General features: G+C 40.5%; 1 protein-coding gene across 4 annotated transcripts; it reads right to left on the bottom strand.

Moving 5' to 3' along the window:
* Positions 1 to 26,851, bottom strand: LOC113133459 (SITS-binding protein). Of its 4 annotated transcripts, XM_026312284.1 has the most exons (15): positions 26,740 to 26,848; positions 26,456 to 26,519; positions 26,299 to 26,329; positions 23,681 to 24,615; positions 19,977 to 20,410; positions 19,243 to 19,693; positions 18,009 to 18,180; positions 9,078 to 9,285; positions 8,710 to 8,860; positions 5,940 to 6,137; positions 5,493 to 5,761; positions 5,252 to 5,388; positions 4,240 to 4,361; positions 2,451 to 2,630; positions 1 to 2,317 (listed from the first exon to the last, which is right to left on the bottom strand). In XM_026312284.1, the coding sequence occupies exons 5-15, from the start codon at positions 19,979 to 19,981 to the stop codon at positions 2,144 to 2,146; spliced, it is 2,067 nt and encodes a 688-aa protein (XP_026168069.1). In that variant the 5' UTR covers positions 19,982 to 20,410; positions 23,681 to 24,615; positions 26,299 to 26,329; positions 26,456 to 26,519; positions 26,740 to 26,848; the 3' UTR covers positions 1 to 2,143. The 4 variants fall into 4 exon arrangements, with proteins under 4 accessions (XP_026168069.1, XP_033181176.1, XP_026168068.1 ...); XM_026312285.1 differs by lacking the exon at positions 1 to 2,317 and having other exon boundaries at positions 2,493 to 2,630; positions 5,256 to 5,388; positions 19,243 to 19,900; positions 26,740 to 26,851; XM_033325285.1 differs by lacking the exons at positions 26,299 to 26,329; positions 26,456 to 26,519; positions 26,740 to 26,848 and having other exon boundaries at positions 19,243 to 19,900; positions 19,977 to 20,137; positions 23,681 to 23,976.

Here is a 26,851-nt window from a genome sequence, read left to right as displayed (position 1 = left end):
TGAAGTATGAAAATGTAAACTTTATTGCAACTTTGTCATTCTAAAGTCTGTGATTTACAGAAAAGAAAAACATTTGTAATGGCACAGTCATTGTAATATGTACATTGCTGATACTGCAATAATCCAGACATGTTTGTTGTCCACATTTAGGAGTGGCATATTAAGGCGCATGGCATCATGTTTTTGCTCAGCCTGAAGAGGGAAGGAATAACTCATCAAAGCTTTTTCCTGCAACTAGTACGTGAACATACCACAGCATCCCATAAAAGCATTAGAACGGGAACTAGCAAAGCTCCTAACATGAAGGCCTGGGTTGGGAAATCACAGTTTGTCCATTTTACATTCAACTTTAGGAGAGATTAAGACGTTGATGTGTTTGCAACATAGTGCATTGTACTAAGACATAGTGATTTTATAAGCTTCAGTAGACCTGAGTGTTCGAGTCGATACAGTAAACGTAGATCAAAGTTACACCATCAATTTAGTATTCACTGTGCTAAGAGTCTGTATCATCACTGCTGGCCAGCTAAGATGGTCTTCAAAGACAAATCCATAAAGAAAGGCACTGCCAAAGAGCACTGCTCACTGTGCAAGGAGCAATGGTGCAAAGGTTGTTACATTTTTCCATGGACTGACTGAATCACAAACAAAATGTATGAATGTTAATCATGAAAGTTGATGTCACGTGGCACTTCACCTCTGTGGTCAGGTGATGCTTCCAACAATTTCTGGTGCAGCTGCAACAGAAATCTCTCCTGTATGAGAGCATCGTGTTTTGGGAAGCACATTTATTCAGGAGTTTGAGAGTTAGATGAGAAGACTGATACCAGTCTCTGTTAAATGGGTAGTCTACAACTTAGATTAGATGAAGTGTCACTTTGTAAAATGCTAACATGCTTTTTTATACAGATTAATCAAATTAAATCAAACTTCTTAAAGAGGGAGCTTTGGAGTCCAACTTTGTCCCCATTCTTAAAGTGAAGCTAAACTATCTGGCTGCTGGTAGGCCCATATACTGTGGCCATACACATATGATTTCAGGCTTCTCATCTAATTCTGAAAAAAATGTGAATAAATGTATTTACCAAAATTTCCAACACCTTATCTAAAACCTCCTTCCCACCTCTGTGGTGTCGTCAACAAGGATTTCTTTAGCAGTTCATTTGGCACATGTGAAAGATCAGAGTTAGTTAGTAACAAATGAGCAGCCTGTTTAAAAGCCTTTACTACAGCAGGTGAGCAAGAAGGTAAAATCTGATGTCAATTCAAACATAGCCCGAGTTACAATGACAATGCATTGGCCTGAAGTTCATCTGGCCTACAGTACTAAAGGACATTCAGATGTGTCCAACAGAGTGGTGGGTTGATTTTCAGTCAAAGTTCAACTTTTGTAAGAATAAGTGCTAAGGGGTGAAATGTTTGTTGTGTCCGATGAAGCAGCAAAGCAGTGAAAACCATTAATTTGAGGTACATTCATTAAACATCAGCCCTTTGGCCTGATAAGTTCAAGTAGGAGCCTTTTCCTATGAGTGAGCTAGACGTACGGTACCACGCTTCGCTAGTCTCCGTATAAAGCCTTCTGTGAGCTAGTGTCCTCCTACTAAGCATTTCCCCTCAAAAACACCCTTTCAAACATCTTCCTCTGTTGTTCTACGTCTTCATTTGGTCTTCTTGAAAAATTCAGATTGTTTTTAAGCATCAAAAAGGGGCTTGCTTTGTTCCTCCTTATCAACAGAGCCAGCAGCAACTAAAATTTTAAAGACTGTAAAAATGCAGTATGTAAACACACAGATTTCTCCAAAGGTTACAAACAAAAACAAACAAACAAACAAACAAACAAAAAAAAAACAACAAAAATAGCAGAATCAGATCAAAAAGTCCAGACAAACAAATCAGCCAAGAGGTAAAACTGATTAACATTTTTTTTTAAAAAAAGGAAAAAAATACAAATAATTTTTTAACTGTAAAGTGCAAGTATAAAAAAATCTTTCTACATACCATCTCAAGACAGAGCCTTGAGACTGAGTCAATGGTCTTTAGTGGAAAAGTGCAAGTTGAAAACAGCACAAGTATTTAAAAAAGAATTTGATTCAAAACAGTAACAAGCTAAGTCAGGTGACTCGGTGGATCAGTCTCATACGACTCAACTTTTCCGTAAGAAAACAGCCACCTCCTCCAGGGGTACAGGATAGTCCTGTAGGAACGTCCCCCCATCGAACACCTGGGCGTTCTGGCTGTCCTGCCACTGGAAGCCCCCGTCAGGTAAATAAATATCCCTCTGCACTGCCCCTTTCTCCACCACTGGTGCCACCAGGACCTGGAAACAAACATGTTCAGGCGTTATGGTTAAACACATTCAGATGACAGTGGGATTGCACGCTTAATTCTCAAGACATCAGGTTACATCATGCTGACAGTAGGAACTCAGCCCCCTCCCCTCATGGAGTCACCTCATCTCCAATGAAGAACTGGTCATCAATGGCGAAGGTCACGGGATCATTGGGACTGAGCCACCACATTGGCCGGTAGATGGGGTTTCCTGTCATCTGCCACTCCTCTGCATATTTTTGTATCAGTGGGACCACATCCCTCTGGTGCTTTTCTATGTAGGTCCGAGTTAGGTTTAGCACCTTTGGGTCACCAATAGCAAGAAGAACAGAAAAATGATAGGGATTACAGAAAAAACCTAGGAGGATAGTAACTGCCATCAGAAAGTTTAGCTCATGAAGAAGTTAAGGAAGGCTGATTTTAGTAGAGCTGCATTTTAATTCAGAAACACTTTCATAAATATTAATCAAGTCAAATATGTTTTCAAGAAATCTTAGAAAGATTAAAACTGAGACCGATGAAAAAATAAAACCTTGTTCTAAATTTAATAATCTTCCATGAGGAATTCAGGACAAGAGCTATATTGACAATGAGATCTGCTAAAGACATTTGTGCCATCTGTGCACCCAGACATGCAGACAGCACTTAAAAGCATTTTGTCTCAAAGGGTTTAACACTGTCCAATCCCTGTTCTGACTCCATCTGACCAAAATACACTCAAGCATTCCTGGAAGGGTCACATCCTCTTCAGTGTCCCATGACAAAAACAAAACTTCACCGCATCTATAAAAAAATGTATTTTTTACAAGTTGGGATTGAGAACATTTGTAGGAATGAGCTTGAAGTCATAGCCGGGGTTTGAGTGGCTATTTCTCTAATTGAGAAGCCAGGCATGTGTGTGGGTTTGAGGTTTTACTGCTATTTGATTCCAGAGCAGTCACTGCTGTGACTTGTCTGTGACCGACTGAAGTCTCACACGTTCTGGAAATGAAGGTGCGCCACATTTAAACCCAAGTTAAATGTCCATAAAACAGACTAATTTATCATGTAGAAAGGCAGCAGCCTATTCTCCTCTAGAATGTCTTTTCTGTCTAGTTTCATTTGAATTTATTGGTTGAAGACCATGCAAGAGACCAAAATGGAAAACATTGCCCCTGTCAAATGTCTAGCTGTCCAAAAACCCTATTTTTATCTTTGTCATGCAACACAAGTCACAAGCAATATATTCTGCTGCCTCAGTTGAAAAAAAGCAGTTGATCACACCCACACTTGTCACACTTGTCATTTAGGCTACTCATGGAAATCTTAATTGCCACAATAAAGTATTTTTCCAAAACTTGTCCTCATATTCATTATCATTCCTGCTGAAGTGGCTCTTGAGAGGTGGAGTGAGTCGTAAATCTAGAGGAGGGATTGTAATTCAGAACAGATGGACTCTTAACCACAGGTGATGTTGGGAAGGGGCCAAAAAAAATTGCTCCTATTGAGGGAAGAAGGGAAGGCCAGGGGTGGGAAAAATCGCCTTCACTGGCTTAAGGAGCATCAAGTGTGGTTCTGTGCAGGAATCTGAGCTCTGGTACTATATTGTGAAAAGTATCAATATCTGTCACTGGACTCTGTGAGACTGTGCTCTTTGTTTTCTTGCTGTGTGCATTGGACAATACATTCCTGACTTCCTGCAGGGTGGCTCTCCTGTTGGAAAGAAGGATAATCTCCCACTCCCTGTTAGAACATCTAATCGGCTGCATTCACACATCGTTTCACTTGATTGCTCCACTGCAACTCTTCACAAGTGAAAATCTGGAAAAGACCGTGAAACTGACCAACCTCAGGCTAATGGTGCAGGCTGAACAGTGTTTAAAAAGGAGGGCGTGTGTGTTTGGTGGTAGCTGCATAATGTGGTTTATATACCCGTTCCTCTCCGCAGAGCCAGGGTGCTGTGTAGAAACTGATAACAGGGAGGAAGGCTGCGATCTCCAACCAACGTATGAACAACTCCTCATCTGTGACCAACTCTCCAGACAGAGAGCCTCCTGTGGAGTGACAGACAGATGGGCAGAAAATATTAAAATACCTTAATTGTTACTCTTCCTCTGTTTAGTGAAGACTATCCTCCTGGATAGGGATTTGGAAGAAATGGGAAAGTGAGTCCCATTGCCTTATTATGCCTTGGAATGGTGATTTGAGAGTGTTAATTTCAATGCCATGGCTTTACAGAACTGTAAAATATTCTGGTATATAGATGATCAAAAACTGGAATTACACTTTTTTTTGAATGTCTATGGTTAAGAAACATGAAAAATAAGGCAGGATAGACCAATCCATTCATATTTATTTTAGCATATATTTTCTCTGGTATTATTACTACACTGTACATGATTCCTTAGATATTTTATACATTTACTTTTGGACATAAAGGTCTTAATATTACTTACTTACTGTATGTTTGGCCTCTTTGTTTTATATTTTAAAATGTGCAGTATATTCAGTATTCTGGACCTGACTTACATTAATTAGCCAGATCCATGTTTGCCTCACTTACATGGAACAATAATTAAAAACATCATAAATCCAATCAGCTGTGCACAAGTTGAAGAGCAGAAATTTAGCAGTGTGCCCTGTTTCGTGTTAGTCTGAGTGCACTCATGTCAGTCTGTCTATTCTGTTCAGTCTGTACCACTGACAGCTCTCTGCTTTCTCCACTTCAAAGTAAATAGTTTTCTCACAGACATCAGCTGTCTGACTCCATTACAAGAATCTGGAATATTACAGGAATATACTTCATTTCGGAGCCAAAGACCAGAAGATCAGATGTGTCTATTTTTTTCTAAAGAAAAATAAAGAATTATGCTCAGTTTTGGATTACATGTAAGGAAAAAACATGAATGTACTATATGAGTGATTCCATAGGCTGTGTTATTACCTACTGCATCAGGAATGAGGAAATTGTATCCCAGCAGAGTGTGATGCAGCAGGGAGGGAATGATGCCTTTCAGACCCATAGGGCTCCAGTCAGACTGCAAGCGAGTCATCCTTACAAACAGAGGCTTGTGGCTGGACCTGGGACACAATAATAAGTATGAACATAACACAAATAATCTGCATGGATGATAAAGTTTGGCACCAGAGCAAAATGTGTTATTGAAGATGCCCGAGGGTCTTACCGTGTCGCTGCTGTCATGATGGTGGAGACTCCTATCCTGGTGGCCAGATCAGCCAAAAGACTAATGTATTTGTCTCCACCTAGAGCCTTTGGTGGCCGCAGGGCCTGCTCTTCAAACAGATTCCCCTCTCCCCCCTCCAGCATGATATATTCCATCCCCAAATGAGCCTGCAGGGATCCCACCCTGTCCAGGAACCAGCTCACCGCTCCTGGGTTGGTGATGTTCAGCTTTACACAGAACTGTCCTCGCCACTGACTCATTACAGGGATCTGAAAGACAGAAGAAACTGCACTTTAATTATTCTACTAGGTGACTCTTTACTACATAAATAACCAAACATAAATAAGGAAACCCAGTACAGTACTGTGTGTTGTGTACTGTGTACTGTACTAAGTAATGTGAAGAAGTGCTTTATATGATTATGAATGAACTCCAGTCAGGTCTCACCAGCTGTCCCTGAGGGGCTGAAGGGAGACTGAGCCAGTAAGCCTCTGTGCCATCCATAAGAGAGGTGTGGAACTGTGTGGTGTCCACGCCCAGGAAAGGGGACAGGGTGATGGAAATGTTAAGAAGCTTGACAAGTGGGAGGTCCCTGGTCAGTCTCTTGGACATCCCCATTTTCCTGCTGTTGAGGTAGTCATGGTCCTGCAGACAGACAAACAGATAACACTATCATACAAATGCTTATTGTGCTAGAGTGTTGGGTAATGTCAAAACTGTACAACTTGACAGCAATCAATAAGTGCTTACAATATTATCTAAATACTTTACATTTACAATAACAAGATGATGCACTAAATAAATATTTAAATGTTCATAAAATTGTTTAAAAATGACGTAATCAATCTATAATCAATCTCTGTGTGGATACTGTGTGCTAAACTTGTATTTAACATACTGAGTATTTTAATCCTTTGGACTCATGTTAAAGTCACCATGAGATTTCCGATTACATAACTGTGGAACAAAATCTCTTAACAATACTAAAGCTGATGCCAAGACATGAAGCTATGGTGGGAAAAAAGAGTAAATTAACACCTATTACATAATTTCGCAGAAGTATTTTCCCCCCGATTGCTCATTTTATCCCACTTTTATCCTGAAGTTAAAAGTGACATCCACAGAATTGTCAAAATACTAGAAACTGACATGAAGAATGAAAAAATGTGCGTTAGCTTCTGGTATTTTTTTTTTTAACTTGGCTTGCAAAAAGTTCCTTTTTTGTTTCTTTTACTATGTTCTGGTAATAACTTTAGAAACATGGCAATAACCCAGATTTTACTACAGTATGCCACCAAGTGATTCCAAACTAATATGGAACCTGGAAAAGAGTGTGACTGATAATTTATGAATACTTGTAAAACTGGAGTGAAAGGGACGTTTAGTTTTCACAGAGGGTCATTGTTGCCAATCACACTTCAGTAGAACTTTACGCTTCACAAACAATTTCAAGTTCCATAAGTTTCCATGCGGCACTTTACCTTTGGCTGATTCTTTGCAGCAGTTATTGAGTTAGTGTTTAGTGTCTTTAATGTACCAGAGATTGTGAATAGGGGAAACTCTTGTTCACCTAATGCATCTATCAAGTGACATTGATGAATGCCTGCTTTTTCCATTTTCTCCCCCTTTCTGTGTCCTTTCGCACTTACTGACCTGGTAATGGGAACATACTGTGCACTTTGTATATTGTGAAATGCGTGAACTGGATCTCTCCAATGGACTGATGTTCTGTTCCATGGTCCAGGTCAGATCACAGGATCAACCTGGTTTCAGAATCACTGGCTTCAGTTAGTCTTGGCTGAAGTCCCTTCAGATGTCAGCACTTTTAGAGACCCAATTCCTCAGCACCCAGCAATTATCACAGTTGGTGCAACTTGAGATTTGTTAGCAGGAGACTGTTTGTCTTTTCTCACATATATTTGTTTTGTAATGGAACATCACCTGGTATTGACTCAGATCCACATGACTGGTGTTCTGGTGGTTTTCCAAGCAGATGCCAACAACAGGCAAAGAAAGTAACTGAATAAATGTAAAGCACTTAAAAAAACATTGAAACATTTAAAAATTCCCTTTTCACCCCTATGGGTGGTGTGTGTGTGTGTCTTCCTCAATCTTGGGTGCTCTACCAGAGGCCTGGGAGTCTGAGGGTTCTTCACAGTATCTTAGCTTAGATCAATAGAGGCCGGGGTCTACCGCACCAGGCAGGACCCCAGGTGCAGGCTGTGCAAAGATGCCCCCTGAGACAATCCAGCACATAACAGCAGGTTGTAAGATGCTAGCAGGCAGGGCGTACATGGAACGCCATAACCAAGTGGCCGGTATAGTGTACAGGAACATCTGTGCCGAGTATGGGCTGGAGGTCCCAAGGTCAAAATGGGACACACCTCCAAAGGTGAGGGAGAATGACTGAGCTAAGATCCTGCGGGACTTCCAGATACAGACCAACAAACAGGTGATGGCTAACCAACCGGACATAGTAGTGGTGGACAAACAGCAGAAGAAGGCTGTAGTGGTAGATGTAGCGATCCCAAGTGACAGCAACATCAGAAAGAAGGAACACGAGAAGCTGGAGAAATACCAAGGGCTTAAAGAAGAGCTAGAAAGGATGTGGAAGGTGAAGGCAACAGTGGTCCCTAAAGGTGAGACCCTTGAGCAAGGCACCGGACCCCCAGTTGCTCCCCGGGCACCGCAGCAATGGCTGCCCACTGCTCCGGGTGTGTGTTCACTGCTGTGTGTGTGCACCTTGGGATAGGTTAAATGCAGAGCACAAATTCCGAGTATGGGTCACTATACTTGGCTACACAAGTCACTTTCACTTTCTTAATCTGCACCCTCGGGGCTGTGACCCCAAACTGGGAGATATATATATATATATATATACGCTCTGCAGGTACTGTGTTCTGCATTCTAGGAAACATTTTTAGCATGAAGGCAACCATCCCTAAACCATCTTTTTGAATCTGTGTGACATGTCTGTGAACCTCTCCTCCTTTTTTGTTCCCTGCCTGTCTCCAGTGCTATGGAAATCCACTTAAGAAGTCTTTCATCTCTGCCCCTGACCAGTTTTGAACCTCTGCCAATGAACTCTCACCAACCACACAGCACAGTTGGTGGAAGAAGAGGATTATGACAATCTACTGCGACAGCAGGTTTGATTTTAAAAAATATGTGCACGCCTAAAACTCCAATCTGAAAAAAATGACCATATCACAAATACCATTTCAGAAAGGAGGGTGGTGGAATGTTCACTGAGGCTGATAACTCCCTCCCCCAGCTGGTGTCTCCTCAGACGATTAGAGAAGATCCTCAGCTCCCTCTCCACCTTCGGCCCTGAATCCACATTAGTAAGCAGCTTCCAGAATGGCAGCCTACAGGACACAGACAGGGAGAGATCATTTAGATCCTGCTGCTCTGGGAAACCAGGATGAATTTTAGTTTATAACTCTCTAAATACCCACAATGTGGTCACATATGCATCGCTGCTTGACCAGCTAGTATTTTGACAACCCTAGAATCTCCCATTTGGCAAAGAAATTAGATGAGGAAATTCTTATCTTCTGTAATCTTAATCTCAACTAAACTAACCACAGTGCTTTCATGTTGGGTAACTCCCTGTTGTGTTGGGAGAGTTGTTGCACAGCTTCCTGGTGAGCAGCTTTCACGTTGTAGGCCACACACACAGTGTACTGCAGCGGGAGACGCTCCATATTGGGCAGTGACTGCAGGCAGAACTGCTGTCTGCTGTCCACCCCGAGCTGTAGGGGGAAATCAGGAGATACAAGAACTGCAACACCTGCATGGAGGGAAACAGACAGGGGATGGTAGGGGAGGTTAATTCATTACATCTCGCTTGTCAGGAACAGAACTGCTGCCTCAGACAATCAGATAAACTGATAATATCATGTTTCAACCTCAAACAGATAAGATGTGGGTCTCGATATAAAGCACCAGAAATGAGTGTAAGTATGAGACAAGCCATTGCAGATTCCTCTTATATGACTTAGTGTGTGAGAGTTACTGAGACTGGTATGAGTGTGATTAATGGAGTGTTGTGGGAGGTAGAGTGTAGGCTGTGTCAGCTGATATCGCTCCACTCTGATGTGAGAAAAACACTCCTTAGAATGAACGCTAGCAACTTCTAAGTAGGTAGGTTACACTGCGCACCAATGCTCTCTCACCAATGAGAGAAAGGTTAGTTAGCTGGGATATATAGTGAAAGTCACCTTGGTAGGAAAGATACATTTTTGTTTCGATTCATTAATTTTATTTGGGGTTTGCTCGAGCACAAAACAAGCCTGCTGCTGATATATCTGTGTCATTCTGTCTCTGACAAAACCAGCAAGAAAACAGAACCAGAAACTACACCTGCAGTGAAAAAAGTCACTGTCAGCTTATCCAAAAACTTCCCTTGTTTTCTCTGCTACTGTATGAATATGCAGCCTTTCAGAGGCTGTGTGAAAAGGTAAGATTATGTGAAGCAGATAATTGTGTCCACAGATGTAGCTGCCCTGGAAGGAATGCCTCTTCCCTCTCGGGTTACACCCACCCCCTAACCCACACTACTTTTCACTTGTCCTGACTCCCACCTTCTCTTTCCCAGCTGTAAAGTACTTTCCTATCCTCTCAGCTCCACTCTGCTGTGAATCTATACAACCTCATGTCAGCAGAATCCAGCCACTATCACCCCTTGGTCACTCACCTGAGCTTTCATACAATCTACGCAAATCAGCCAAACTCGGATTTGGAGCAGATTTGGGTGCAAGACCTGTTCCCTAAGCAGGCAGTCAGTCTGAGAACCTGGGCTGAGAGCTTGGCTCACTTCACAAACCCCTCTCTAGTTTCAATGGGCTTACTGTTCTCATGAAGGCAGGGACTAGGAGCAGGCAGGATACTCATGTACCATTTTATAATCAGATTAATAGTTTCAGAGATCAGTATTCAAGTACTGCATAAGCCTAGAGGAGAGCTTTCAGCCTCAGGGTAATACACACATGTTTGCAATGGATAATGTCAAAGAGATACTGGTAACATGTCAGCTGCCTGTCACAAGGTATTAGGTCACCACCTGACTACTCATTATAGGTTCATAAATGACAGCTAAATGTAGCTCTTTGCAAGAAAATGTCGATACATTTATTCCGCACGGCAAAGAGGCACTGTCAAATCGTGTATGTGCTGTCTCTATGCACTGGAGTGACCAGAGGTCATCAAATATTAAATGGCATGTGTAGATATGTCAGGTTGAAAAACATGTGTTTCACCAAAGTGCACAGCAGGTGGAAAATGGAACTTTGCAAGGATGACTTTTGAGTCATATTCTTACCAAACAGCAGATTTAAATGTTACATATATCAAATCCTGTCTAATACGTTTACATTGTTTTACTCAAAACAGTCGTATGGGTAGGTAGTATGAACCAATCTGAGTAATTTACCTTAGTTATATAAGTGTCTATGTATGTCACAGACATACATCTTTCACTGAAAAGCATCTCTAGATGCATATACCAGATGGAAGCAGGAATCAATAAGTGTTATTTAAAGAAAGTGAAGCAGGTTTGAGGCTTTGAGTTACAGCCAAGGTGGGGTGCCCAGCAGTTGAAGGGGAAGTGAGGGTGGACCCTATTTTTAGAACAATTCCTTAAACACGCCAAGCTTCCCCCCAAAATATTTTCCACTAGCTCCCAAAAGTGAAATTATATGCCTGACTGACCATAGCCGCTCACCTTCAAAGCAGCAGATGGGCCAAGGTAAAAATGAATGAGGTTTATGTGGCAGATTCAAATGATTTCACAGATACTTCCTCCAGCCACCTCAGATCACCTCTTCATACACACGAACATACATTTGTTCTGACACACATTCGCACACTCTTTCTTTATTGGGAAACTGTAAACTTCCAAGAAAAACAGAGCAGGACTTATAGGACCATAAAGGTTCTGCACTTCCTCTCGCTCAGTCTAAACTGAATGTTTGGAGGTGGTTGTGACGGTGACCCCATGCACCTTCTGAGGGGTCAGGAAGGTTTTAATGTGGCATCTAGGCCCATGAAGAGGGGCTGGTCTGGAGGAAAATGCTGCCGCCTGGCTCCCTGCTGCTGTGGACCAGATGGGCTGCACTGTTTTACCTGTCATATTTATACTGTTGTTTATGGCACCTGTGCATGCTTACAGACCTGACTGCGATTATAGAAATGTGCATTCAAATGGCTCACTTTTGTGTGTGTGTGTGCATGTGCATTCAACTGTGTGTGTTTGTTCAGGCATCTATTTCCTTAACAATGGAAACTTAGTTTCTGTGCCCAACCTCAAGAAATTGATGGCCACAAAACTGGGATCTTGCCATGGTAGTAAATTTCCGATCCCACTTACTGAAAAAATAATGAAACACTAAAGAGTCTTTTTCTGCTCTATTTCTATCATCAATCAGTTTTATTGTTTCAAGTGTGAGACACTCTGTTATGTACAAAGTAAAAATGTGTCCTTAGATCAGAAGATCTTACATTCATATATTTTGATACATATATTGTTTCAAATATCCTCTTTTCTCCAGTGTTAGCTGGTGAAGTTAGTGTGACGTTTTGTGCTTCAGTGCTAATGATTTGGTTTAATTCAATTAAAGTAAAGCACACTTGTGATAGGGATTAAATTGAGGCTGGTGTACCACTCCTCCATTTAAAATCATTCTCAAGTGTCTCTTGCTTCTGGACTTGATGGAAAGTATTAGGAGATCGACTGTGGAAAATCTTGTAGGATGGGTTTGACACAGGAGCCATCTCATACAAGGCACCTCTTGGTGACCTATTGAGCAAGCATTTATTTCACCAATGCTATCTGGAATGATTTGGTACTAAACCTTCTTTAAACCAGTCATCTCAGCACGTACCATGGCAATGACGGGCAAATGGTCAGCACTTATCAGAAAGAAAAAAACACAACAAAAGTCACAGCTACACTGTTCCATTTAAAAACATCTTCACTGTGCATGTTTTGTGCTGAGACTGTTGGGTAACAATTATGTTTTTTTGTGGTTACCTTGCCTCCTTAGCTATTGCTCCCAATATAATAGTATACATTTCTAGAATATTGCTCGAATCCTTGTGATCATAAAATGCAGCTGTATCAGAACAAGCTGATTATGCACCATTACCTAAAGTAAGAAAAAAAAATTAATTCATGACTGTTACGTAACTTTTTTATCCCTATCTGTCTGTTGTGTTTGGCTCATTCCCTCTGAGAGACCAAACAACAAATGAGCAGGAGCAGTAAAGTATTATTTCTTTGGATCCCACATGGAAAGACTGAGTCAGCGATAGAAATAAGGAACAATCAGAGAGGGACAGTTATGCAAAGGGGAGAAAAATTATGCAAAAATGAAATATGACATAAACAGAGAATAATGTGTATGCACATATGTGAACATATATAGAGTATTTGTTCATATGTGCGTGTAGGAGGTGGTTTAATGGAGATACTGTAAATTCTTGTGATACCTGATTCTAATCTCTTATACTCATTTCATCAAGGCTAGTGTAGAAAAAAGATAGATATAAAGATATAAAGAGATGGTGGACAATTATTTGGGGGGGCGGGGGGATCCAGACTGAGGACAGTGAGAGTGAAGTGAAGGCAAAGTCATTGCTGTCACACACGTGAAAACAACTACTGCTGTGAAAACATCAAATATCAATGGCATTGTAAAAACATGTGCAGATGTGTCAGGTCAATTTCACTTATGACTGGGGGAAACTTTGTAGGAACGAGCACGTCAGAAAGTGGACAAAGTGAGAGAGGCCAGACTGAGCTGGTTCGGACATGTGTAAATATATTGGTAGAAGGAACCAATATATGAAGCTGAAGACGGAGCTGCTAGGGCATTTGTTTTATTTAGTTTTTTATACATGTATCGTTAAAAAATGGTCATGGTAAAATTGTTGATTTCAACTAACCATATGAATTATTGTATTTCACATCTCTATACTTTACTCAGGACTAGAAATTGTGTTCTCATCCTATAAACAATTTGTCTTCATTATTTTTCTATGTACTGTAACAATTACATTAGAGCTAAAACATTGGTGTGGCTGGACGCTCTGACCAAAAAAAATAAATGAAACAAAACAACAGCAAAAAACAAATCAAAATAAAACAAAAACTGTTTTAGCTTTCAAAACACTGACACCCATATTACAATACTTTGTATCCATGCAGGCCAGTATGGGGATGTTGATTATATGATACTGTAGCTATAAATATATTAGCCTATAGTTAGAATAAATTAAAGGAACATAATTATAATTACATTGAACAACAGAAGTTTCCTGTTTTAGTTTAGTCTCATAAATTTAGGCCATAGAGATGTATTCACTCTTAAAAACATTCATTTTATATGTTTTACATGGAAACACCATTCTAGGTACATAAAGCCCAGTAAGACCAATAGCAATGGTATATATGTGAATTAACAAAATGGACTGTTGGTGCATCATTTCATTCACTATTTTAGAACATGGATAATTCATGTCAGTTGCTCTCACCTCTGCTGTTTGTTGTAACAGGCTAGCACATGATTACTGCTGTAATTATTGTCCAAAGCATAGGTACAGTATCTGCACATCAACAGTTTGTGCTGACATTCGCACACTTCTTGTAAGCTGGGTCATCAGAATTCCTGACTGAGTGGATGAAGCCCCTAAACTTTTCCTTCTTATGCTTTCAATGCAGGATGTTTAGATCAATGATATCTTATCTGTCCTTAGTAGCTCAGTTGTTTTTGTATGGATAAAGACAGGTGGGGCTCTGAGTTCCTCCAGCTGGCAACGCTCTCAAATGTCACTCTGCTGCACAGATACATGTATATATATTTTCTCCTGTCTCTGTGTTTCACCTTCTACCTCAGCTGTACTTTGCTATTCCACTTCTTGTGTTATTTCCTTTATTCTTTAATATCAACTACAGCTGTACAGTATATAGCCTTTCGTTCGCTCTGTTGCGCTGTGCTTCACTCTGTCTTGCTCTTTAACCGTCCCCAGGAGTCCTCTTAGGTTAGTAATATCAGTCATGGCTTCATATTCCCCACCATGTTCATAATGTGCTTCTTTGACTAACTAGAGTCAGTGAAGACAGGTCCCCTGTACACACTATACCTCACATGTGCAACAGATAGGTTTCTAACATTCAGTGATTCACACAGCTGTGCAGCCTAATATTACATGGAAACGGAAATATGTTCGTTTCCATCAAAGCAGATTTCGCAAAAATAGGCAGCATCACGTCACTGATGACGGGTTTAGACTCAAATGCAGATTTGTAAGTCCAATATGTATAAATAAAATTCAACAAAATGATCAAGAAATGTGGTGACGTTTACTTTTTTATTACAACTGGAGTGTTGCCTTTCCTGAATCTGTTTTGGGGAAAACTAAAAACATGCTGTTCTTTTTTCGCCTAAAACTCGGTTCAGGAGAAGTGCACTAGATTTCTCTTTCCATACTCATTAAGGCAAAGCTGTGAGGTCAGTGGAAGTATCACAGTAAATTTTTGGACCTTAGTGTCAAAACACAGTAATTGCATAACACACAATACGCTTTCAGTTTGTTTGTGACCATAATTAAAAAATCGGATTTGTTAGGGGCCAATGTCAGATATCAGATCACATCAACTCTCCCACCCATGATATACTGAAAACTGCTGAGAATACTGACTGAGAGGTGTGCAGTGACATACGTACACATAGAATGAGTACTTTAAAGCTGAATTCACATTTGTATACATATTAAAGGAAAACATAACTATCGATAGTTATAAATATATAGAAATATACTGTTTATATATCTTTCATTTTACAGTATGCTAATCATTGTGTGCTGCACTCAATTACATTTGGCCAGTTTACAGGCAAAAATAAAAATATTTTGCTGCCAAAACTAGGAACAAATCAATAATCTAATTAAGATGACCCTACACACAGTTGCATAAACTCACAATTCCCCATGATGATCTTGTTTACTATCCACACATAACTGTGGATTCTTTTTCCATAAAAGCTGCTATAATTGTTTTCTGTCCCAGTGCTGTTAACCACAACAATAACACTGTTATGACTACCACATCGTGTTGTTCGTCACATATTTGCCAGAGCTGTTGGAAAGAAGAAGATGACAAATACAGCTGGATTTGAATAATAATTAGCCATAACCAACCAGTGTTGTGCGTGTAGAGCAAAGATGCATGTGTGGTTATTTTGCAGCAGTCTGGTGCTGTTTAACTTAGGATTTCATCAATAATTTAAGGACGGTAATGAGAGGATCTAATGTGCATTAGAGTAAAAGTATCCTGCAAATGGAACATATACCTACCCCCAAACTAAAGGCTTCAGTCAATTTTAGAGCAGGCTCTCATGCAAACTGCTGTAAATACCAATAAGAATCAAAGAGAACTTGTTATTTTTCCCATAATGGCATTACTGCCATAATTGGATTTATACTGTATTCATGTTCTACAACCAGATGTGTACTGATTAAAGAATGTAAGTGCAACAGACAGACTGCTACATATACATTTCAAAGCGGTGTGTGTGGGTATGAAATGTGCACCCACACTGTTTTGCCATGCACAGAAGTCTTAGGAGCAGGGCAGTCAGGCAGCACTAGTCAGTTTGGGTGATGATCTTGACACTAAAACAGCAGTACACCATTAGATTGCCCCTGACTCTGTTATCTCTATGTCTTTTTCTCACCAGGGAACATGGTGAATTGTCAAAATGTAAAGTGTGTGTGAGGAGGAAAGACCTTCTTTCAACAAGTCTTATTTCAAGAAAATATCACTGACTAGCTGTCAGTATGATGGTTGAAATTTAACACATTAGCGAAATCGGACTCATGGCAGCATACCTGTTGGTAGATTTCTACATTTCATCAATTTCTGACTAAAAGTAGAATAAGACACAATGCACATTTGCCCCGTACAACTTGATCTAAATCATTTGCCAATAAAAATTTCCACTGAGCCTAAATAGGAATGCAGCTATGTTTAAATACAAGTTTTTCATATACTTTCAGTTGAGAAAAAAAAATTGTTCTCATTGAGGTCGATCTGAATATTACGTACATCTAAGAGCTAAAGAAAAACATCCTCGCACTTTAAAGCAAGATATCATGTTAAATATACCTTTAGTACTCCAACAAGCATTGTTGACATTGCTGAGCATCAGTTTGCTATGTTTGGGGCTTTGTACAGAATGTATCTGTGAGTGGTTACTTGGCAACATTCAAACAGTTGTTCTCATTGGGATCTCATCTGTGCGATTTTTTTTCTCTTTGAAAAGAAACAAAGGGTTACGGGGTGCTGATAATCACTGCCGTCCTCTCACAAGGTGGAAAAGGGATTTAAGCCATGTGAGTGTGCTGTTAAGCCTGCTCCCATGTTACATAAGATCCCAAAATGGTTATGGGTGTATGCGCACATAAGTTTAAATTTGTTTCTGTCAGTATGTGAATGAATATGTGTAAGGCTGCTAATAACAATTAGTGCCAAAGTCATAATAGATGACTGTTGGTGTCACTACACAGCAATGGTGCCCTGAACTTTAAACTAGTTAGCACTGTAATATTGTAGTTCACCAGTACACTGAAGCATCCACAGACACACGCACATGCATATGCAATAATAGTAAGTATATCCCTCAAAAACTAGATTTGTAATGTGCATTTATGTCTATTGTTGTTAAATAATGTCATATTTGTTATATGTTAGTTTGAGCAATAGCTCAGTAAGAAAACCCCACACAGAGACAACTTGAGAGCAGAGTTCCTGAGGTCAATGCTATACCCGCTACCACGCACAAACACACGTAAACACACACCACAAACGTTCCTCGTCAGTCACTTTAACCATTCACAACCGCCAGTGGCCCCTGCCTCCCCTCTTTGCCCCCAGGATAAAATCTAACACCCCCAAAATAGCCTGGTGAGTTATAAGAGTCAGCAGGGCCCTCATCCAACCTGCCCTTTTAATAGAAACAAAAGGCAATTACCCTGGTATCCCTAAGAGTTAATTTAAGATGCTAAAGGTGGTTTGCTTCCCTTTGTAGTCTAATCTCTAAATTAATAAACTGAGACACCAAGGGCAGTATAGTGTTGCATGCTAGTTGGAGGCCAGCCGTCCTGAACTGTCACTGGTGTATGTTGTGGAGATGCCGATTCTGGGCCATTTTTCTCAGCTCCAACACAGACTAACAAGCATGTGGGTGAGGTCAGGGGTAAGAAAACACAACAACATCCACAGGGCTTCCCTCACGCCCTGGGATTCATGCCACACATCATACCCGCTGATGTTGGGTCAGATTTCTTGAGCCCATGTGCTAACACTGCACTAATGTCAAGTCTGACAGAACAGATGACCCTCTGTCATTTTAAAGATTTGATTGAAAAGGTCTTTCTTGTTGTAACTATGGGATAGTCTGTTATGACCTTAATTTAAATGGACACCTAAAATTCATTTCAACAGTGAGCTCTTACCTGATGAGCCCAGGAAGTAACGTTCCAGGGTAGAGCCGAAGCCAGACGGGTTATCCTTCAGATCACTAACAATGAACGGCTGCATGGTGGCATTTTGATCGTTGATCGGCCAGGTCTGACCCCGGACGCTGGCACCGCCGTACCAGGACACGTTGGTCATGGAGAAGCAGTCCTAAAACGGTACACACAAGTGCCCACACATGCAATCACCAAGAAAACACAGCAAGAGAACGATACATAAGGAGAAGAAATAGACAGAGCACTGTTCACTTTCAGAAACACTAAGAGAGGAACTAAAATTATTGCCATGGAGACATCATTGGGAAAAAATAAATATATAAAAGTAGAATTAAAAGACCCATGGTAGACAGTAGAAGATACAGGAAAAATGTAACTTTCAGTTTCTGAGAGAAAGCCTGCCATTCCTCAACGCGTCTTTACGCACGGGGAACAAATGCGTAAAGTCCAAACTTATTTTTTCATGACAGAAAATCTGAGTTCTTTCCGGAATTTTTTAAAGGGGTTTTAAGTGGTCACCTGAGAGGCACCAGACAGGATTTTGGAAATTAGAACGATAGAGGTGAATTTAGTTTGGAAAGAGCTTCTATGAGAAGTCGCGCCACATGTTGAGGAATGTTCCAGTGGGGATAGATTAAACTCCTCAGACATAGTTAAGCTGGGAAGGAAGCACAGTAAGTACTGGGTAAAATGTTAAAATGCATAACAACTGTGACGAAGCATCTTTAACAGGGAATGTATTTCGCTTAGTGCTCTTGAACCAGAGACTCTAAATAGGACGATGGAATCACGCAAACGACTTTTTGTCCAGAACATCCAATCCAGAAAAATAAATAAGGAAAACTGACTAAAAATCACTACTTGTTTTAAAAATCCCAAGTATACATTCCCTTCCGTTATACCCACTAGAAGCGCAACTTCGTTCATTTCTATTTGGATGATTAATGCACTTTCTTTGTCTTGTGCCTTAATACTTAGACAGAAGTAGGTGGCATTTGCTTAATTTTTTCAATGACCATGCACATTTTCATGCCAACGAACAGAGTAAAGTGCATATGGAGCTTGGAGAGTTCTGCGCAGGAAATATATCAAAAACGATTTTGTTTGTTTGTTTTGTTTTGGCATGTTTGCTTAAAAATGTCATCTTCATAACATTCTTGCTGCATTTTAGTGAAGTGCGGACTGATGGTTGAGTGCACATTGTGAGAAACCCTACCTTCAGCTCCACATGACAATGCACCGGCGCCCAAGTCATACTGTAGCACTCCGTCTCCTTCTCTTCATCCACCTCCAGCGAGATCTTCACCTCTGCCACCGAGTCCCACGTATAGCAGAACTCAGTCTTATTCAGCCAGCACAGGTTCCTCACGAAGGGAACCTCGATGTCGGGGTTTCCCACGTTTCCCACGTCTATTTCCACATAGGTCTTGTCCTCCGTCAGGGTTTGTATGACCAGCGAGTGGGTTCTCCTTTCCCAGATCAGTCCGCTAAAAGTCCCCCTGAGGATCCAGTTCTTGTTGGGCTGGTCCACCACTTGCCAGTATATGATCCCGATGGTCATTACAAAGAAGACGGCCACCCCGAGACAGGCAATAGCTCCTTTCCAGGTCTCGTTCATCTCCTTCAATCCCGTGTCCCATGTTACCTCTGGGATGGGGCTAGGGTTCCTATTTCGAGCGTGGGGCATGTTGTTTTTCAGATCAGCAAATAATCAAACATAAAAAATGCTGCAGAAATCTCTGTGCGTGAAAAATCTCTGTTGCTTCATCATGTTATGGTATTTTCGGTGAGGCTACAGGGCAAATCAGCCTATTCTTTATCTTTACGCCGTTTAGACTGTTGGTTTTTTGCGCAATTGTGCCAGCAACAGAGACCTGTCATGTGAAGAAAGCTGTGAGAAAGCAAATCCCAGCTGGAAAATAAAACTCTATGAATGAATAATTCACTTACCACATACTGCTGCTTATTTAAAAGAGTTGGATTTGTAAAAATCATTGGCTGCAGTGAGCTCGTGAGCAGCCCCAAGCCGGGTTTGGCAGCAATGCCTACGAATAGCTCCTAAGACGCTGTCTTGCTTGCCCTGCACTTTCTGACGTAACATCGTCTTGTTTCTTCAGAGGAAAGGTGGAGAGAGGGAAATGGGGGATCAGGAGGGTTTGACAGAGTGTTGGAGCTGCCCGCCGGGGCGAGGAGGCCACGGGCAGCCTGAAAGGGAGCGACCCCCATGCGTGCTCGCAAACTCTCCGTGCGTAAAGACTGTGAAAGCCTGTCATCCGGTGGTTTGGTAGACAGTCAGGGGTGTCATTTGGACATGACAAGGTCAGGACACTTGCAGTGCTTTGGTGTTTAACATTTAACTGGAGAGTATAGATTGATGTCGAGCTCTATAACACAACCACGTATCAGACATTAAAGTAAGGACATTATTTTAGTGATTACACAGCCTACAAGTTTTTTAGTACATGACTATATAAGTTCCCAATGGTCTTCCATTATAAATGACTCAATGTTGCCATGTTCAAGAAATATTCAATATCATAACATTTTAAAAAATGGAGTACATAGAGACATAGAGTAGCCCTTATATCCATAGGAAGATATGGCATGATTAGATATTTCAACATTAATTAATGGAACAAGTGACACAGAACACAGGACCTGATAAAGACCAACGTTTCTGATCCATCTTAAAGTAACAGAGAATCTATCCAGACGATGAGACAAGATCACTTCTTTTAAATCATGATTAGCCTTCTGCTTTGGTCACAATTGTGTCAAAAAATTTTTTTTTTTGCAATGTGTTTTATTATCCACCTTATTTCTGCCTGTGTTGTCAGGATAAATATTTATTGCAGTGTAAACACAATTTCAGAAAGTCCCAACATGTAATAAAAAACCAACTGAGTCTGTTTTAGTCCTGAAAAGTCAGAATCTCAGGTTGTTGTGAGACAAACAAGCCCTGTTATGCAGCACTAATTTAGCCAAAGCAATACTCTACTGTTCAAAATGTTATGACTGACAGATTTTTTGGCCTCCTCGTTTAGTTTATTATTAGTTTTATTGGCACGTTCTGGACATATCATTTGCACTTGAGAATTTTGTGCAATGAGAAACAAAGTGTGAAACAATTCTCTAAGCTGTGGTGGACTTAAGGTGTGTTGTGCCACATTAAAACGCCTTATTCACCTTTAGTTATCTTTACAAAACACCTTTACGTATTATAGTTGGAGGTTTATAATGCTGTGTGGCTCATGTGATGTGCAGGAAACATTTGAGGGCAGGAATGTTGTTTATGAGTGCCTCAAGGGTAGCAAGTGGTGGGGTGATTGGTTGAAGGTGGCATTTGTTGGCATTTGAACTGTCAACATTTATTGTGTCTGGAGTTATATTGCTGGATAGGCTACTGTTTGACTCATACTGTTTCACAATAAATTTGTGTGCTGTGCCAATGGACAGGTCAACTGATGCTCAACTCTGAGCTCTCACAGAAGCATATCCTAAAAATCGCTCTGCTCGTATCTGCTCATTTTAATTCAGTGTCACTATCCATTAATTGAAACACAGTTCTTATTGTAAAACTGCCAACTGGGCTCTATTGGCCCAAAACAAGACTAGAGGCAGCATTGCTTGAACAATGCTTTTGTGTTTGTACGTTAAGGTCTTTGGGCGTGTCCGCTGACATACCATGAAGATCAGTTGCCCCGTTCCTCTTTATGCATGTCACCTCCCTGATCCATCATACACCTAGACAAGGCTGTGAGAACCTATGTGAGCCTATTCACCCCTTTCTAACTGCAGTTGCATTGAACAGCATTGGAACTTTGTGTTTGATTGTCTGTGACTGTGATGATTTCAGGACAAATGTTCTAAAGTTGGTAGGAGATAACTGATTCTTTTGTTACTTTCTTCTTCTTGCAAGGCACAAACGGTGCTGCATACTGCATTAAGTATGAAGAACAAACAAAGCTTAGTCAGTTGGTGCGTCAGGTGTTGTCATGTGATAGCCTTAGCTTTTCTCACAGTGAATGAATGTATTCAGTACTGTGCATCTTTGGTGTCAGAATTATAGTCCCTTGCCTCAAACTGGTTGACATTTAGCATCTTACAAGCACATTTGTGCCAATGTACATGTCCTATAGTTGAATAAGTTTTCGTATGTGTGTTCATGTGTGCACTGCGACCCCTGAAATTCAAGTTCCGCATAGGCCTTATGGCAACCGAGGTCCTGGGTCAGAGGTCAGACTTATGATATCAACAGAACATCTAGGGGGGTATCTAAATTTACACGCCATCCACATTGCCCCCAACTCCATCCCTCATGTCTATTAATAGGCAGTGGACTTCTGCATGGCATGCACACGCTCCCTCTGAGAGTGTGAACATGGGACATGAAAAAACAAAGGAATCTGACCTGAACTGGCCAGTACCTCTGACCACTCATTTAGTGTTGATGGCAAGAGGGAAAAGGTTTAATTAGGTGTGGGGCACAATGGCTAATGGTTTGTGTCGTGTGGGTCAAGTGGACTTCCTTCAGGTATGTTCAAATGGCATTTCTTAAAAACGTATAGTTTATTTGTAAGAAAAATGTCACTCATGCTTTATATTTAAATAACCAGTTATTTTTGAAATGTGTTTTTCTTTCTCTGCATGATCATGAGCATATAATAGCAGTTTAGTCATTACAAATTATTCTGTATTTATCAAGTGCTGATGACTCCATTTCAAAAGCTTAGTCACAGTTATCTAAGACTAAAAGGCTAAATGCTAATGTCATATTCATAATGGCAATGTTAACCAGATATGACATGTGAAGCAGGTTTTGTTTATATTTTTTTGTTTGCCATAGTTGGCAGGACTGATGGTCTGGATGTAATGACTCATGCACTCATGTCAGATATGTCAACAGATAAGTGAACATTTTGACATGCTGGTGACACTAGAGGCGATCACCAACATCATCAAGATTCAAGACCCAAAGTGGTGCATGGCCACTTTAAAAAAAAATAAAACAACAACAAAAACAGATCAAATCGTTACCATTTACAGAACCACGCCACAAGTGTGGCTAAAATTGTGATTATAAATCAACTGACTTGTTCAGTGATTGCTGAGAGATAACAAGGCACTGAGCCACAGTCTTGTATCTGAAACATCTGCTACACATTGTCAATGGGGGATGAGAATAGTTTTATGAATAACTATTGCCAAAAATGATAACTGGCTCCCCCAACACAGGTTTGCCTTATCCCTGACTGTGGTACTTAACATATATAACATGCTGTATTCAAAGCTTACTGTATGAGCCTCGCCTGAGAGTTTAACATGCCACTGCTGAATCAAATCTGGACTCAGTGTATTCTTATTCAGTGCTCTCTTTGTCTTTGAACATCATACTTGTACAAGCTCTTCATCCATGCTCTATAAAAGAAGATGAAGTGCTACTACTGCTGGTGATAGAATATCTGGATTCTGTGTTATCATATCACATATTTTAGCTGAACAACTATATGAGGAAATGATTCATGGCATCAATAGGGTCTATTCCTCATGGAGAGTGAAGTGGCTTCAGCTACAACAGTGGTTCCCATTAAATGCAAAGCTATTCATTTCAACTGACAAACTTTTCCATCTTCATGTCTGGATCTTCAATTTACCATTTCCCTTTTTTCTTCTCTAGGATATTTAATACCGACAACTTCTCCTCCGGTTGCCTGAGAGTCGGAGGGGGGAAAGTTTCCATGTGGCCCCAGCACCAGCTCTTGGCGGGACAATCCCACTGTAGACCGAACTGTTTCCGTTTATCCACCTCTGCTGTTTGAGCTCTCCCTCCTCCTCCATTACTTTTTCCCTTTTTGTAGTGTCACACAAACAGCCACTTTCCACTGCCCCAGACCTGAACCTTCATTCCAGCTCTCTCTCACACGCACACACACACACACACACACACACACACACACAGTGGTTTGAATTCTGAATATATATACACTGTGGGCATTGCTTTGCATCTAAATGAAATGAATAATATCTGATGGAACTTGAAAGATGTCTAACCAAGTGTGTATGTGTGCATGGATGCCGGTTCTGTAGCTATAAAGGCGAGGCAGTTAAGAGAGTAAGCCATTAACCACATCATGAGTTCTGCAAAACTGAAGCTAAACAAAAAAGAACAACATTCATTTTCTCAAAGAGCAAAATTAAAAAGCAATGAGAGCCACAGATCTCTTACATGCTTTTGCCCCATTCATTTGAAAAGCAAAACCAGCTCTTTAAGTAGTTTTTTATTCCTATGACAATTACTGAAATTAGATAATACAGCTAACTTTTATTTTCCATCAAAGAGCCCAACTGTGTGCATTAACAACAGGCTTTAATCGCATCTATAAATGGCAGAGTTGGACGACAGTATGAGACCGGACCTTTGGCTGAAGGTTGCAGCGGTTCATGTTGCTGGCCCCCTCCATTCCCCTTAGACCTGACTTGGTCTGCACTAGCTGGAGCCTTGCTAAACAGTGGCACCCTGATTGAGGTAATGAGTGTAGCTACTGCTGGTGCAACCACAGAAATCTTCAGGTTCTGGGTCAATGAAGAGCTAAGGGTCACAAGAATGAAAAAATCAAGCTTACACATCTACACACAAACAACTAAGGGGCCCCACGGCAAAAAGGTGGATCACCTGTGTTCCCCACAGGCATGGTAGCAAATAGTTATGTTTATTTTTGACTAGTCTATAGTGGTGGAAAGTAACTAGTTATGTGCATTTACTCACGTACTGTACCTAAAAACAGTTTTGATATATTTGTACTACACTTGAATGTTTCCATTTTCTGCTGCTGCATACTTTTTATTTTTGCTACATTTCAGGGGAAAATTTTAAACCCACTACAATTTTTTATTTACATTTACTTCAATTACTTGGTACTTTTTGGAATCATATGTAATAATAAATACAGTGAAATCCATCCATTTTCTATACCCACTTATTCCTTATACAGGGATTTGCTGGAGCCTATCCCAGCTCTCTTTGGGTGAAAGGCAGGGGTACACCCTGGACAGGTCACCAGTCCATCACAGGGCCACATAGAGACAGACAACCTCACACACTCACACTCACTCCTATGGGCAATTTAGAGTCACCAATCAACCTGACAAAATTGACAAAAAAAAAGCCAAAAGTGCTGTACAAACTCTCAAATATAAAGCTTTTGTCTTTTATCTTTTTTCATATCATATATCTATATTTAATGGACTGTTGACCTGTCCAGGGTTTACTCCTGTATTTCACCCAAAGAGAGCTGAGGTTCAAGCAGATCCCTGTGACTCTGGTTAGGAATAAGTGTGTATAGATGATGGATGGATGGATGGATGGATGGATGGATGAAGTACTGTGATCCTTTACTTAAGTGAAATTATAAATACTATGTTGTAATAATACTTAGCCCACAGTCAAAATTTTCCCATAGTAAAAGTACAAAAACATTAGCAGCCAAATATACTTGAAGTACCAGAAGTAAAAGTACCCCATAACAAATCTTATGTTGATGTACTTTATACTGTTGGATCATATCTATGACATGACATTAACTGAAATATTAAAGATATTAAAAGTAGATTTGACCCTTGTACAAGACAGGGTGTAGAGATTGGGTAAAAATGCAGAAGTTGGGGTGTGACGTATGTGTGGGGGTATAAAGCATCATCCACGTACAGGATACTTAGTCTGCTTCAAATCTGTTCAGGTGATGCGTGTTTCCTATTGCTCTTTCCTTCATTTTTTGCTGTCTTTTTATAGTTCAGTCTGTTTTTCAAATGACCATATGCTTATTGCCAGACAATGAACCTGACCTAAGAGGGTCTAGGGCAGTCTGGGTAATTTGCATGGTCCACAATCTTAAAAATGCATAATTTTTAAGTGCATTTCTACACAGATGATGATTTCAAAATTTACATTTTAAGGAAAATCCTTCATCATAAAATCCTTGCTTTTTTGGATACCAGCAGCTTCAGTTGCTGTGCTAAATTCAGAAAAACCATTAATTACTATTGGTAATGTATTGGTTGTGTTAGTATTTGGTTTGGATGACTAAGCATGCATTTCCTTTTCATATTACTATATTTCACATACATGTATCAAGTACACAGATTTACCACACACATTCACATGCAGCAGGGCCAATAATTATGAAAGAAAGAAAAGGGCATTTTGGGCTGAACCACAAACCACTGCTCTACCATCATGCATAAATGATAACACAAAATAACTGGAACAACTTACACATCCAGATTGGTACTGTAATAAGCATTCTCTGTATGATGAATCATGGATTAGTGTTAATGGATTTCCATTTAACTTAATAATTTATTTTACTGAACAGTGGACTCCACACATTACAGTATATATTTTGAAAGTAATCATCCCACGTCTGCCTCACCACTTTCATGAGTCTCCAGTAGCCTACACTCCAATATCAGCTGTCAGATGAACTGGTTCCAAATCTACAAACAAGTAAACAACCAATGAACTCAATACAGACAACATTACTTTTTCCTGAGGTAAAAAACTAATCTGGATAACTGCAGAGGTGACAGGATGGTCTGATGCTGTGTGACACCGGTGCCAGCTAGACAACATTACAACAACCGCATAATAATCAAATGCCTAACAGCCCTCCAGCACCATGCACACACACATATACACACTCCATGGCTTCTTAACTGATGGAAACTTCCCTCCCAGGCATAGTGTGGTCCATTTCCTGCCATGTCTGAACCAGCTGAGCCAGGGATTCATGTTCCACTCGGGGGGCCTTCAATCATTCTGACCCCCA

The sequence above is a fragment of the Mastacembelus armatus genome, chromosome 6, assembly GCF_900324485.2.
Source record: "Mastacembelus armatus chromosome 6, fMasArm1.2, whole genome shotgun sequence".
NCBI lineage: Eukaryota > Metazoa > Chordata > Actinopteri > Synbranchiformes > Mastacembelidae > Mastacembelus > Mastacembelus armatus.
Note: the sequence above shows the minus strand (reverse complement) of the source record. Positions and strands in the feature narration are given on the sequence as shown.

Bases quoted from the DNA above. Each gene is read 5' to 3' on its own strand.
- LOC113133459 (XM_033325285.1), bottom strand. From the start codon at position 19,713: ATGCCCCACGCTCGAAATAGGAACCCTAGCCCCATCCCAGAGGTAACA. The intron at 18,181-19,242 runs GTAGGGTTTCTC...GTACCGTTTTAG, and splicing joins ATTGTCATGTGGAGCTGAAG to GACTGCTTCTCCATGACCAA. The intron at 5,389-5,492 runs GTAAGACCCTCG...ATTGTGTCCCAG, and splicing joins ATCATGACAGCAGCGACACG to GTCCAGCCACAAGCCTCTGT.